Genomic DNA, 16,278 nt, shown 5'->3' with positions numbered 1-16,278 from the left:
GAACTAACAGTTTCTTCATTGGCAGGAGGGGGTATACATTGGGTAAGGCGCCTCACTCAGAACCTGTGAATGAGAGAATGTAGTGGACCTGGTTTTCTAACATAATCTTCTCTTTACAGAAATAGATGATGCCACAGAAATATTTCTGAATCTTATGTGAATTAAAACTATCTCAGCTGTTTCAATAGAAGAACTTCATATGAATTTGTATACGATGTGTTATGTTTCAGGCTAAAATATGTAAAAAGAAATTAATTTGTTAGTATTCCGTATGTACAGTTAAAATTACTCTTCTTTTAGAAATACTTGAAATTAAGAAATATCAGGCATACTTCATGTTCATATTATTAATTGCATAATCTAACACTAATTATTAAATTTATTTCTGGATTCATTTATAAAATAATGTTTTATTTTGTTGATGATTCTTCTTTTGTCAAGAATGTTTGTAAACTCTTTTGCTTTGTAATCTCTTTCGAATATTGTGAGTACTGCAGAATATAGGTAGGATTAGTGGACATGTCTCTGATGGAAACAGACATGTTTTTATGATAAATACTAACAATGTGATCTGCGGTGTGATAGCAGTGTTAATTGTAAAGACGGTGTGATATTAAAAAATGTGACAAAGAATAAAATTCAATATAATACAGGCATATCTTCATCAGTTATTTAGTCATCTGGAACCCACTAAGTCAAAATTCCAGCCACAGTAATGTACCCCTAGATGTGAGAACTGCAGCTAACAACAACAACAAGAGAAAACGAAGATAGGTAAAAAAGTTTTTCTTTTATGTATCTTATGCCTCCAAAGCTTTCTAAACTTATGCAGAGAGAGAGAATTTTAATAGAGATGTGTGGAAGGGTAAGATTACAAAACCCACTTGTAGTGAGAAAGAGAGTTGTTTGACTCATTACTTACCTGTTATATGTTGTATGATTGTTTTAGGAAAGAACACCAGAATGATGTACAAAACTACAGGTCTAGTGAAGCAGAGGATACAACCCATCGGCTTTGACCAATGATGTCAGAATTGGCCAGAGAGCATTTATTACACAGATGAAAGAGCTGACAAGACTGTTCAGAAACAAAGGAATACAAGAGATGAAAAATATGGTTGACATATATCAAGGCAAGTAGTATTTTCACGTTAAGGATATCGCATGTTTGTATTGTATTATTTCTGTGGAAAATGCAGGGGAAAAATGGATGGAAATACTGGTAGCACAGAATACCTCATGTTACATATATATGGGTTTTATCTCGAACCTCATTAGAACTGTATTGGTTAACTGCACTAGGCGATGCAAGTTTACCGTATGTCGATTTCTTCATTTTCGTTAGTAGTAATATCCTGTTGTTCAGTTGAACTATATAGATCAACTGAAGCTCAGGATACAAGTTTTACATGTGTTGTTTCTTTTGCCTCCGCTGCCACTAATAGTCTGTTCTTACGTAGATAGTAATACTACCGATGGCAGAAGGAGCTACATACATAATATTTGTATCCCATACTTCCACTGACATATATATATATATATATATATATATATATATATATATATATATATATATATATATATATATATATATATATATAAAAAAAACAAAGATGAGGTGACTTACCGAACAAAAGCGCTGGCAGGTCGATAGACACACAAACAAACACAAACATACACACAAAATTCAAGCTTTCGCAACAAACTGTTGCCTCATCAGGAAAGAGGGAAGGAGAGCGGAAGACGAAAGGAAGTGGGTTTTAAAGGAGAGGGTAAGGAGTCATTCCAATCCCGGGAGCGGAAAGACTTACCTTAGGGATTGGAATGACTCCTTACCCTCTCCTTTAAAACCCACTTCCTTTCGTCTTCCGCTCTCCTTCCCTCTTTCCTGATGAGGCAACAGTTTGTTGCGAAAGCTTGAATTTTGTGTGTATGTTTGTGTTTGTTTGTGTGTCTATCGACCTGCCAGCACTTTTGTTCGGTAAGTCACCTCATCTTTGTTTTTTATATATATATATATATATATATATATATATATATATATATATATATATATATATATATATATAGACACACACACACACACACACACACTCCTGGAAATTGAAATAAGAACACCGTGAATTCATTGTCCCAGGAAGGGGAAACTTTATTGACACATTCCTGGGGTCAGATACATCACATGATCACACTGACAGAACCACAGGCACATAGACACAGGCAACATAGCATGCACAATGTCGGCACTAGTACAGTGTATATCCACCTTTCGCAGCAATGCAGGCTGCTATTCTCCCATGGAGACGATTGTAGAGATGCTGGATGTAGTCCTGTGGAACGGCTTGCCATGCCATTTCCACCTGGCGCCTCAGTTGGACCAGCGTTCGTGCTGGACGTGCAGACCGCGTGAGACGACGCTTCATCCAGTCCCAAACATGCTCAATGGGGGACAGATCCAGAGATCTTGCTGGCCAAGGTAGTTGACTTACACCTTCTAGTGCACGTTGGGTGGCACGGGATACATGCGGACGTGCATTGTCCTGTTGGAACAGCAAGTTCCCTTGCCGGTCTAGGAATGGTAGAACGATGGGTTCTATGACGGTTTGGATGTACCGTGCACTATTCAGTGTCCCCTCGACGATCACCAGTGGTGTACGGCCAGTGTAGGAGATCGCTCCCCACACCATGATGCCGGGTGTTGGCCCTGTGTGCCTCAGTCGTATGCAGTCCTGATTGTGGCGCTCACCTGCACGGCGCCAAACACGCATACGACCATCATTGGCACCAAGGCAGAAGTGACTCTCATCGCTGAAGACGACACGTCTCCATTCGTCCCTCCATTCACGCCTGTCGCGACACCACTGGAGGCGGGCTGCACGATGTTGGGGCGTGAGCGGAAGACGGCCTAACGGTGTGCGGGACCGTAGCCCAGCTTCATGGAGACGGTTGCGAATGGTCCTCGCCGATACCCCAGGAGCAACAGTGTCCCTAATTTGCTGGGAAGTGGCGGTGCGGTCCCCTACGGCACTGCGTAGGATCCTACGGTCTTGGCGTGCATCCGTGCGTCACTGCGGTCCGGTCCCAGGTCGACGGGCACGTGCACCTTCCGCCGACCACTGGCGGCAACATCGATGTACTGTGGAGACCTCACGCCCCACATGTTGAGCAATTCGGCGGTATGTCCACCCGGCCTCCCGCATGCCCACTATACGCCCTCGCTCAAAGTCCGTCAACTGCACATATGGTTCATGTCCACGCTGTCGCGGCATGCTACCAGTGTTAAAGACTGCGATGGAGCTCCGTATGCCACGGCAAACTGGCTGACACTGACGGCGGCGGTGCACAAATGCTGCGCAGCTAGCGCCATTCGACGGCCAACACCGCGGTTCCTGGTGTGTCCGCTGTGCCGTGCGCGTGTGATCATTGCTTGTACAGCCCTCTCGCAGTGTCCGGAGCAAGTATGGTGGGTCTGACACACCAGTGTCAATGTGTTCTTTTTTCCATTTCCAGGAGTGTGTGTATATATATATATATATATATATATATATATATATATATATATAGACACACACACACACACACACACACACACACACACACACACACACTGCTAACGAAAATGTGGAAATGGATGTATGTTACATTTGCAACCTGTACCTCAGTTGAACAACGCGAAGAGGCATTAAGATGACACAAATACAATTTGTATCCCGTACTTCATTATGGGATACTTTTATTTCCCTTTTCTTTCCGCTTTTGATGCTAATAGTATCCACACATATGGATATGTGTGTGTGTGTGAGTGTATACCTGTTTTTTTCCCCCCTAAGGTAAGTCTTTCCGCTCCCGGAATTGGAATGACTCCTTACCCTCTCCCTTAAAACCCACATCCTTTCGTCTTTCCCTCTCCTTCCCTCTTTCCTGATGAGGCAACAGTTTGTTGCGAAAGCTTGAATTTTGTGTGTACGTTTGTTTGTCTATCGACGTGCCAGCGCTTTCGTTTGGTAAGTCACATCATCTTTGTTTTTAGATATATTTTTCCCATGTGGAAAAATATATATATATATATATATATATATATATATATATATATATATATATATATATATATATATATATATATATATATATATATATGTATATATATATATATATATTGGAATAGGTAGTGTCAGAGTAGAGATCAACTGAAGGACGGGATACAAATTTTAGTTGTGTCAGGCATTTCGCCTTCAATATCGGTAGTACAGATTCGAAAAAATCTGTACTGATACTAGTGCTGGGAAATGAAAGAAGAACAACAGCTGCAAAATTTCTATTATGTACTGGAGAACAGGAAAACTTACGTAATGGTGTAATAAAACAATGAAATACATCAAAATAGTCAAATGCAGTAAAAGAAAAAAAACTGGAAAACTGAACTTACCACATGGGAACTTCTTAAAAGAACTGAAGCTCAAATTATCTAACATTTTTTGGACGGTACATTTGCCCAACACATTTAACAAAACATTTAAGTGGGCAATATGTTTAGGGAATACTACGCCTCCATGAATATTCGTCTAAGTGACTTTGAAGTGTGGAAATCCGGCATTTCCCCTTCCCTACAAGAGATTCCACAGCTGACCCATAACCCTCTATGCTGTTTGTGCAAGTCCCTGTGGATAATGATCTGAACTCAATATTGTGATTAACTATAAGATGCTTATAACCCCTTTCCCCTAAACCCTTATATGAAGAAAAGCCATCTGAACTTACAATGGAACCCTCTGCAACATTATCTTCAATTAAGCTGACCAAAACTTCCTTCCTTTGATTGGGTACTACTTTAAACACTACCTCGTCACACTCTTGCCCTAAAGCTGCAGCCCCCCAAACCCATAATCCCACTGGAGGTTCCCCCCTGTTGTGCTTCCTTTTGCCAAAATGCGACTCGTCAATTTCGACCACAACAGATTTTTTGAACCATGTCCCTCATCTAATGGACGACCGCAACCAATCTTTGCTGCAGCGCCATACAAATAAGTCGTGAGTACAGCAATGAGATAAACTTGTGAGGCGCATAAGTTTGCCGCACTCACGACATCAAACATACTCGGCAGTGAGACCACACATCTGTAAAAAAACAAATCATGGCCAACATGTCTACACCCATAGCCTCTCTCAAATCATCCAGGTTCATTGGAACAGATAAATCCATATCTACAAACGAAAATAAGATACTAAAAATTGTCCTAAAATAAGAAACTAATAGTCCAAATTACCACAATTTCACTAAGAATGAAATTAATACCAAATGAATAGCAAACAATTATTTAAATAAATGCACATGAAGAATATTTTGAGCAATATGTAGTTATCTCCTTTAAAATCACATTCAGTTATTTTAATGTACAATGATAGAGCTTATCTGGAACAAAGAACTGTTTTATTATCTATGGCTGAAAGTGACGACATTATTATCTATGACTAATGTATGACATCATTGGTCAAAGCTGATGAGTTGTATTGCCTGCTTCACTAGACATAAAACTACTCCAGACCATGGCACATCCTCTTAAATAAATATTAATTGTGACTATTCAGCCATTTGTAACAGTACAACAGAGGTGAATGCAAGCAAATCTTTTATCTATCACTGGCAATAGATATACAATGGAGTCTGTTTTACAATTATTGTAGTTTAAGTAACTTATTTTTGTGAGACTGAAAATAATGAAACTGATCTGTTATTAATGGTGATTTGATTATTTCCATTTTTATATTTTGATGTTAAGTCTTCATGATTCTGTCTACTAACAGTACAACAGAGGTGAATGCAAGCAAATCTTTTATCTATCACTGGCAATAGATATACAATGGAGTCTGTTTTACAATTATTGTAGTTTAAGTAACTTATTTTTGTGAGACTGAAAATAATGAAACTGATCTGTTATTAATGGTGATTTGATTATTTCCATTTTTATATTTTGATGTTAAGTCTTCATGATTCTGTCTACTGGAAAAAGGTCTTGAATCATGAAATTATAGTAAAGATGTCTGAAGGACAGTGCTGTATAGTTAGCACAAGATTTTAATACTCTACAAGAGAACATGACTAGATCTTGGAGACTTATGACTAATTAGTGTAAGGTTTTGGAGTTTTTTGGGCCATCTCTTTTGAAAAAATAGTTCTCGGTTGTGTAATCTGTCCCTGTTTGACTAAATCTAATACATCTGTATTTCGCTGATTATAAATAGATGAAAAGTTTACTGTCACTGTAAAGAAGTCACCACAGAGTCTAGTGATCGATTGTTTCAGTGTGTCATTGTTTCTGCCACAGTATCAACAAAGGACTCTTCGTTTCACCGTTCATGAGAAAAGTCGTTTTTAATAATCCTGCAACAATACAAGTGACGTACTTTTTTCTTGTGGGTTATGACTGGCAACCAGGTATGGTGCAGTCATCCTTAAACTACAAAGTGTTTAGAAAAACTGTTAATGAAAACATTCTCTGAAAGTGACACGGTGTAAGGTAAGTATTAAAATGGAATTACTGTGAATGAAGACTATGGCACTATGTATTTCAGTATTGAAGAATGACCACTGGGTACAGCAAATTTCTTACATATGATGCAAAGTAATGAATGATAAATACTTGAATAAAACTATATATTATTTATAACTGCTTTCAGGTGATCGGAATGGTTCACTAAAATGAATCAAATATGATATAACATACAATGTGCTCCTGAAGCAATTCTCTCTATCATGTTCCCTCCTCCAAGAATGAACTACAGATGTCCAAGGGCTTAAGTAATGGAACAGAATGGTATACACGATACCAGGCAGCAGCAAGCTCCTTGGAGGATGGCCGTTATAATATGGAGCCCCAACAGCAGCTGAATGCCACAGGAAGTGCACCTCACACGTGCATACTGGGTTCAGAAGGCCAGGAGAATGGCTCAGCCATGATAGAACCTCTCCGTGGTCGCAGACAACATAAAGAACTTCAACAGAGCCATGATAGTGCTAGGATTGCGCCTATTGGGTGTGGACCCAATAGGGAATGACTTGTGTTGTCCACTACCTCAGAAGAGTGACACAATGGGCACGGACCAAAGAAGGAGCGTCTAGTGACTGATACCACTGCAAGAAATGGAGACAGTGGGCGCTGATGGCATAGGGAGCACCACACACCACCCAGGCATAAATATGGGACAAGGTCAGCTCGTCAACCAGTCTCAGGGAACACCTGATGAAGACGCCGAGTTACGACATTGAAATATTGTGTTAGGAAGTCGCAGACTACCAGCAGTACACCTGATTCTACGAGATGCCTTTTTGATGTATGGCACTTGTGTGTCAATCACGCTTACAGTACTCCTTACAACTATCCCTTAGTCAACACAGCTGAGGAACATTCAATACGATTGTACCTACACGCAGCCATGACATAATTTTAATTCAAGATATTATTTGACATCGCATCCAGCAAGAATGTAGCACATGATGTACTTAAAGCTGTCAGCCGTCACTCAGTTATACTAGTATTTACTAGTATCTACAGTTTTGACAACAGTGGAGTGCAACATGTAAAAAGAGTTGTAAGGTAAGATTTTTACCTAGGTGGTTGATCTCCTGCGATTAGTTGATTGGAGGCAGCAGGATCTTCACAACACACAATAGCTACACTGCCTTGGAAGCCACATATGTCCAGCTCGATACCTTTGTACACCTTGTGGATAGCTGATGGACATAAACTGATATACAGGCACTTCCCAGAGCCTCCATTCTTTAGCTGGCACAGTTCACCTTCTGTAACAATAAAAATAGGTGTAACTGAAGTAACAATGCTCCTTTAAATGATCTAAAGCCACCTGCAGTTGTCCTTTTTCTCTATTTGTTGTATGATTCACCTTTAAAAATGATGCTAGGAATATGAATTTGATTGTGACTATGTGCCATCAACAAATTTTTGGTGAAGACATTTGATTAAGGGCTAAGATCAAAATTGTGTAATTGCATCGCAAATATACAAGATTGTGACAGCTTCATGCAACATTAAATCATTTAAAAGATTCAATACAGCTGTGAACCCAGCATCAATGGAGATCATCAAACGATATTCCCTTGTAGTAGCTACATGAACATAGGGTAGAAACCACTAATCTAATGGCTATAAGCTATCACTGGTAACTACAGCATGCCACAAGTTTCATAATAATTTCTGAAGCCCTTAAACATATTTTCAACTGCCTACCCCCATGAACCATGGACCTTGCTGTTGGTGGGGAGGCTTGCATGCCTCAGCGATACAGATGGCCATACCGTAGGTGCAACCACAATGGAGTGGGGTATCTGTTGAGAGGCCAGACAAATGTGTGGTTCCTGAAGAGGGGCAGCAGCCTTTTCAGTAGTTGCAGGGGCAACAGTCTGGATGATTGACTGATCTGGCCTTGCAACACTAACCAAAACAGCCTTGCTATGCTGGTACTTGCGAACGGCTGAAAGCAAGGGGAAACTACAGCCGTAATTTTTCCCGAGGGTATACAGCTTTACTGTATGGTTAATTGATGATGGTGTTCTCTTGGGTAAAATATTCCGGAGGTAAAATAGTCACCCATTCGGATCTCTGGGCGGGGACTACTCAAGAGGACGTCGTTATGAGGAGAAAGAAAACTGGTATTCTACGGATCGGAGCGTGAAATGTCAGATCCCACAAGTTTCATAATAATTTCTGAAGCCCTTAAACATATTTTCAACTGCCTACCCCCATGAACCATGGACCTTGCTGTTGGTGGGGAGGCTTGTGTGCCTCAGCGATACAGATGGCCATACCGTAGGTGCAACCACAATGGAGTGGGGTATCTGTTGAGAGGCCAGACAAATGTGTGGTTCCTGAAGAGGGGCAGCAGCCTTTTCAGTAGTTGCAGGGGCAACAGTCTGGATGATTGACTGATCTGGCCTTGCAACACTAACCAAAACGGCCTTGCTATGCTGGTACTTGCGAACGGCTGAAAGCAAGGGGAAACTACAGCCGTAATTTTTCCCGAGGGTATACAGCTTTACTGTATGGTTAATTGATGATGGTGTTCTCTTGGGTAAAATATTCCGGAGGTAAAATAGTCACCCATTCGGATCTCTGGGCGGGGACTACTCAAGAGGACGTCGTTATGAGGAGAAAGAAAACTGGTGTTCTACGGATCGGAGCGTGAAATGTCAGATCCCTTAATCAGGCGGGTAGGTTAGAAAATTTAAAAAGGGAAATGGATAGGTTGAAGTTAGATATAGTGGGAATTAGTGAAGTTTGGTGGCAGGAGGAACAAGACTTTTGGTCAGGTGAATACAGGGTTATAAATACAAAATCAAATAGGGGTAATGCAGGAGTAGGTTTAATAATGAATAAAAAAAATAGGAGTGCGGGTAAGCTACTACCAAGAGCATAGTGAACGCATTATTTGGCCAAGATAGACACTAAGCCCATGCCTACTACAGTAGTACAAGTTTATATGCCAACTAGCTCTGTAGATGATGAAGAAATTGATGAAATGTATGATGAGATAAAAGAAATTATTCAGGTAGTGAAGGGAGATGAAAATTTAATAGTCATGGGTGATTAGAATTCGAGAGTAGGAAAAGGGAGAGAAGGAAACATAGTGGGTGAATATGGATTGGGGGAGAGAAATGAAAGAGGAAGCCGTCTGGTAGAATTTTGCACAGAGCATAACATAATCATAGCTAACACTTGGTTCAAGAATCATAAAAGAAGGTTGTACACATGGAAGACTCCTGGAGATACTAGAAGGTATCAGACAGATTATATAATGGTAAGACAGAGATTTAGGAACCAGGTTTTAAACTGTAAGACATTTCCAGGGGCAGATATGGACTCTGACCACAATCTATTGGTTATGAACTGTAGATTAAAGTGCGACAATAGCATTTAAAACTAATAACCCCCTACAGATGAAACTGAAACACACAATTGGAGACTCAAATAGATACCAAAAGTCAGGCGTTTATAAAATAATATGTAATGACTGTGAGAAACAGTATATTGGCAAAACTGACCGTAACTTTTTAACACGTTTCAAAGAACATACTACTGGTACTGCACATACCAAATCAATATTTGGTCAACATCTTGATGGATATAATCATTCTGAGTGTTGCATTTCTAGCAATTTGAAAATATTACATACTGTGCCAAAAGGACCATTGCTAAATACCTTAGAAGAAATTGAAATGTTTTCACTTCACAAAAGTAATCCATTATCTGTTTTAATCGAACAACTTCAGTTCAAAGACAAACATTTCTTTGAGCTTTTCGATGGTCTGCTTTAGAATGTTTACTCTTCTGTCCTTTGTTTTAAAAAGCTTTTTTTAAAAAAATTTTAAAATTTTTAAAAATTATTAAGACTTTTAGCAAATATTTTGTCTTTACATTGTAATTGTATTTTACCAAACATTATTTTATGATTGACTATCTGTTTTAAAATTTTTGCTTATATGCTTTTAGACTGCATATTGCTAATTCACATCATTTTATTTCTGACACTGGCTCATAATTTTATAATTTTAAATTCTTTCATTGTTATTTGCTTATATGACTGGCATATAACTTGAGGAATAGCAATGCCTTTATAAAAAAAAAAAATGGCACATGTAATCTACATATCAACTTCACAGATAATATTTCATATATACGGACAACTACTTCATATCGTAATTGTGCAGCATGTAGTATACATGTCAGCTACAGATTATTGTAGCTTACTCTTTAAAAATCGTTTCAATTAAAGAGATGTTGCTGCTCAATAATACATCGTCCGACGTGACAGTCTTTGCCATTCCACTTCGCAACAACTTCATTGGAAAGAAGCCTGCTGCCACATCTTTGCACTGGCGTTTGTCCTCACCATGGCAACCACTAGTTTGACTATCAACTGTACAACAACTTCAGTGAAAAAAGCCTGCTGCTTCATCTTTGCAACAGCGTCCAACTTCACCATAGCAACCAGTGGTTCCAAATGGTTCACTGACATGCCTTGAGAGGGCAACCCATGTACTGCCAAACCAAAATTCATTTTCCTACATATTTAAATATTTTTAACGCTTCTTAATTGACAACAGCTGTTTAATAAGCTAAGTTTAGTGTGTATTTATTTCTAATTCTTGACAATGTTCTTCTTTTAACTAAGAAATTTTAAATTATAATTCGACTTATAACTCATTGGTTAGTAATGACATCATGCAGTCAGGAGTGGGTGGAGCCTCCATTATACATAGTAAGACGTGCACTGGTTTCTCCAGTAGTGATTCTCCAACAGAAAGAGGTTCCTACTCAGTGGTAATCCAACGTTTTATAGCTTTATAGCTTTATAACTTTATGTATTTTCTTTAATGTATGTAGCCCGCTTATTAGAGCTTTGTATACAACTTGTAGGTCTGAAGATGACCACAGTAGTGGTCGAAACTGGTCACCTTGTTAAATAAATCGTGATCAAGACTGTTTTTAATAGTAATTATCGCTATATCTATGCTGAAGATTCTTAAAATGGTCATTGACAGATTTTCCAACAGAAGAAAAGCACTCATTAAAAACATTTGCAATCTGACATTGACATTTCATGATATGTCCTTTATGGTTTATAGTAAAATCATTTGTTGATCTGTCCTTACAATCCCTAAAGCTATTTATTACTTTCCAAACAGCTAAACCTGTGTTTGTAGAGTAACTTAACATTGTGGCTACATATTTACTTTTAGTTTCTAGCAGAAGATCTTTATAGTAATCCTGATAGTTCTTAAATTCTACCTTTAGTCTATTATTATTGTTATTATGTATCATTTCATATTGGAAAAGTCTAAATTTCTCTCTTGCTGTTTTTACTTCATGATTTATCCAGTTATTTTTTTGTATCTTTTTGCAGTCATTTACTGTAAAGGTCATTTCTGGACATGAGACATTGAAGCAATAATAAAAATCTGATGAAAAATCACTTAAAGTAATGCTGTTTTATTCACCCCATTGTAAGCTTTCCAGCAAACTGTTGAAATCTTTAACATTTTTGTCATTGGTGATTCTTTTTGTCACATATTGTTTCTCTTTTCTATTGACATGAAGATTTTCAGCTTCTATCAATACCTGTACTGCGTGGTGGTCAGAAATGGCAAGCTTCAAAACTGATGCACTGTATGTAAAGTGGAACATGTTAGTTATAATGTTGTCAATGCATGATTTTACACTATTGACCTCTCTAGCGGGCTCGTTTATCAGAAATGTTAAGTTAAATTGAGCTAGTATTAGCATTAGTTTTTTAGATACAGAGTCATTGGACAGCAAGTCAATGTTTATATCTCCAGTTAGTATTATGTTAACCCAGCCATATTTATTGCAGTGTTTACTGACAATGTCAACAAGCAGGTCATTAAGAACATCAAAGAAACTATCTAGGCTACCAGATGGAGGTCAATGAGAATCTAACAGTCATGGGAGATTTGAATGCAGTTGTAGGGGAAGAAGTAGATGAAATGATTATAGGAGAACATGAGTTTGGTGGTAGAGATGAGAGAGGATAAAGACTAATTGAGTTCTGCCTTAAATTTCAGCTTGTGACATTGAATACTCGGGAAACAGCTGGGAGAGACAGGAAGATTCCAGATAGAATGTGTCATGGTCAGACAGAGATACCAAAATATAATACTGGACTGTGAGGTGTACCCAGGACAGATTTAAACACTGATCAATATTTAGTAATAAAAATGAGTAGGCTGAAGTCAGTGAGAATCAATGTGCAAAGAAGTGGGATATGGAAGTGTTAAGGAATGAAGACACATGCTTTAATAACTCTGTGGCTATAGCTACTGTGACACTGAATAGCTCAGTATGCAGTTCATTTGAAGAGGAATGAACATATATGAAAATGGTGGTCATAGAAGTCAGAAAGAAGAACATAGGTACGAGGAAGGTAATTGCAAAGAAAGCATGAGTAACAGAATAAATACTTCAGCTGACTGCATGCGTGCCAACTACTTGGCATGTCTGGGCTTGTAGACCAGCATACATAATCTTGTGGGTGCACCACATCCACAAAATATTTAGTTTGATAAAACAAAATAAAATAAATACTTCTCACTTGCCTTTATAAAACATAATGAGCTATTAAAATGCTGAGATGAAAGCTAAAACTTCTGCCCTCTAAAACATATCTGTTTGTCTGAGATGTCACTGTGCAAATGCAACTAACACACTCCATGCTCCCCCCTTCCTTGGCTTTCTCTGTCCAAGTTGAAGGCACTCCCAAGAATAACAACTGCACTGTACAATGAATGGGACCTATATTTTTGGCTTGCTTTCATGTTTTGTTACAAGTGGCATGCTACAATATGCTGACTCTATTCATCAACAATTATTTTAAAATAACTGCTTGTCACTACTGGGCAATAATAAAGAATGATTTGAGACACAAGGAAGCTGATTGTTACAGACTATCTAAATAGTAATTTTCTTTTTAACATGACAGCAGTGTCATTTATGGTTTCAGCGAAATTGTTTTCATGTAATCTTGATTGTTATCATTTTGTTTGTTGAGACAATGGTTTGAAGCACATGGTAGCTTATATTGTAGACTTAAGGGTATTAGTGCATTGATAGCTAGTACAAAGTAGAGGTCTACTGATGGAATACGGCGGTCAAAAACTCTTCGTCAGTCAAAAATTACCTCAGTTTTCAAACGTTGTGTGATTACTGGATGTGTGTGGACAGCTGAAACACAATATTGAGAATTTCTTCTGTACATATCTCTTTGTTTATATTGCATGGGAATTACAACACACTCCTTTAAATTTCTATTTCTATCTACTGTAATGAAAGTTACGTTAGTTTATGGTACATTACACATTTTATATTAGGAGGTAAGGATTTTTATTGCATACATGATTGAGAGTTTCTTCAACTTTGTCTCTCAATTTGTCTGGTGACTCATCACTGATAAGGATGCTGCTATCATCTGCAAATAGTATTGCTTCCCCGTATTTGACACTCTGGGGAAAATCATTGATATATATTAGGAAGAGTATTGGCCCAAACACACTTCCCTGAGGGACTCCTATGTTAATATGTTCTGGTTTGGAAATGTGTTTCGTCAATCTACTGAACTTTGTATGTGAGATCTCTACACACTGTACTCTATTTTCCAAGTACGATTGAAACCAATTATTTACTCTTCCCCTTATTCCTAGTGTCTCCATTTTGTTTAGTAGTATTTTGTGGTCTACCGTGTCAAATGCTTTGTTTTGAGGTAAAGGAATATGCCTGTTACATGTTCACCTTCGTCAAGTGCTTCTAAGACAAAATTTGTGAAGTGAGCTACTGCTGAACCTGTGCTTCTTCCTGGCCTGAAACCAAACTGTTCTTTACACAGTAGGTTGTACTTGTTTAGGAAATCCAGTAGTCTCTTTTTCATTATATTTTCTATTACCTTGGAAAAGGATGAGAGTAATGAGATGGGCCTATAGTTTTCTATATTTTCTGGATCGCCTTTCTTAAATAGAGGCAGGACTTTTGCACATTTTAAGTATTCTGGGAAGCAGCCTGCAGTGAATGATTCATTTATGCTGTGTGCCAAAGGATGTTGTATGCTGTCAATGCAGTACTTCAGTAAGCACACTGGCACTTCATCTAAACCTGCTGATGTTTTATTCTTTAGATTCTTCGCAACCATCCTTACTTCTTCTGTAGAAGTCAGTAACAGTAACATTGAGTTATCCATATAGTTCAATTTTTGTTCAGGCTGTTTTTTGCCAAACTTTTGCTGTAGCTTGGTAGCAACACTGCTGAAGTACTCATTTACAGTATTTACTAGTGTATTTGGGTTATGTATAATAGCACCATTATGTTTAATTTGAATGTTTACTGTTTTTAATTTATTACTGTTTGTTTCCTGTTTGGTAACAGTCTAGGCTGCTTTAATTTTATTTTCTGCCTTTTGTATAATACTGTCATTGTGGGCATTTTTTGCATCTTGTAATACTCTTCTGTATATTCTTTTGTATGTGTGGTAGTAGTTTAGGAAACCAGGATCACTATGGTAGTTTTTTAACCAGTTCAGTTGTTTGAGTGTTGCAGAGGATTTCCTTATTCCTTTGGTCACCCAGGTATTTCTTTTGTGTGAGTGTACTGCAGTTTGCACCTTTGGGAATGCTTCATCAAATCTGAGTTTAAATAGTGACATGAATTTAGAAAATTTCTTATTTCCACTAGTTTCAGCATACACTTCTTCCCAAGTTATACTGTTTATTTGCTTGGCAAATTCTGATCTGTTTGGTTTGGAGAAAACACTTCTGTATGTGTATGTTTTAGTTTTATTGTCTATATTTATGTTTAATTTTAGGATTTGACAGGAGTGATCAGAAAGGCCAAGGTTATCTACAATAATTTCACAACTTTCTTTATCTATGTCTGTGATGATATGATCAATTGTTGATGATGAGTTTTTGGCTATCCTCATGGCTCTGTTAACTAATGGTGATAACTTATAACAGCGCAATATATTCAAGAATGAGTTACAGAATCTATCTGGGTTTTGTGTGTTTATATTTAAGTCTCCACAAATGAGAACCAAATACATTTTAACCAGAGTTTGCTCTCATTTCTACAGCTTTTAAGTCAGGTGTAGTACTGACTGAGTTAGGGCAGTCTCAACATATGCTTGTAGTACCAGTATATTTTACTTCATCACAGCACAGATCTTTATGACACAGGTAGTGTTCATAAAAGATCATAAATGAAGGATAATTATTTTTAAAAATGTCGAGATTCCCCAGAAAACACATACTACATGCCACCAATGGTATGTACCCACAGAAATTTTGGAAAGTTGGTGCCCTTGCTTGACTGACAAAAGAAGGAAGTATAAAAATGTTCAGGCAACTTCAGGAAGTCAGTTAGGAATGAAATAAATAGTAAGTGCTGGGAACCTAAGATGACACAACTGAATGAAAAAATATGAAGATATCGAAAAGAAATGATTTTCAGTACAGACTCAGCATATGGGTAACTCATAAACTTTGGTGAAACTAAAAGCAACAGTGATAACATTAAAAGTGCATTGGGGATTCCTCTGTTAAATGCAAAGGAGATAGTGAATATTTTGAAGGAGTACACTGAAGGTCTCTATGAGGTGGGGGATTCATATGATGATATGATAGGAGAAAAAGCAGTGAGAGCTGGTAGGGGATCCAGTATTAGAATCAGAATTTAGAAGAGCTTTGAACACTTAAGACCAAATAGG

The 16,278-nt window shown here is 38.0% G+C and overlaps 1 protein-coding gene across 1 annotated transcript in view; it reads right to left on the bottom strand.

Annotated features, from left to right (window-relative positions):
* Positions 1 to 16,278, bottom strand: part of LOC124777028 (serine protease snake-like) — a 215,150-nt gene that overhangs the window by 110,366 nt on the left and 88,506 nt on the right. The window contains exon 4 of the mRNA XM_047252284.1: positions 7,606 to 7,798. Within this exon, the coding sequence (XP_047108240.1) occupies positions 7,606 to 7,798 (193 nt within the window). The remainder of the gene's footprint in view (positions 1 to 7,605; positions 7,799 to 16,278) is intronic.

Source organism: Schistocerca piceifrons, chromosome 2 (genome assembly GCF_021461385.2).
Source record: "Schistocerca piceifrons isolate TAMUIC-IGC-003096 chromosome 2, iqSchPice1.1, whole genome shotgun sequence".
Taxonomy (NCBI): Eukaryota; Metazoa; Arthropoda; class Insecta; order Orthoptera; family Acrididae; genus Schistocerca; species Schistocerca piceifrons.
The sequence above is the reverse complement of the archived record's forward strand: the minus strand, read 5'-3'. Positions and strand labels throughout refer to the sequence as shown.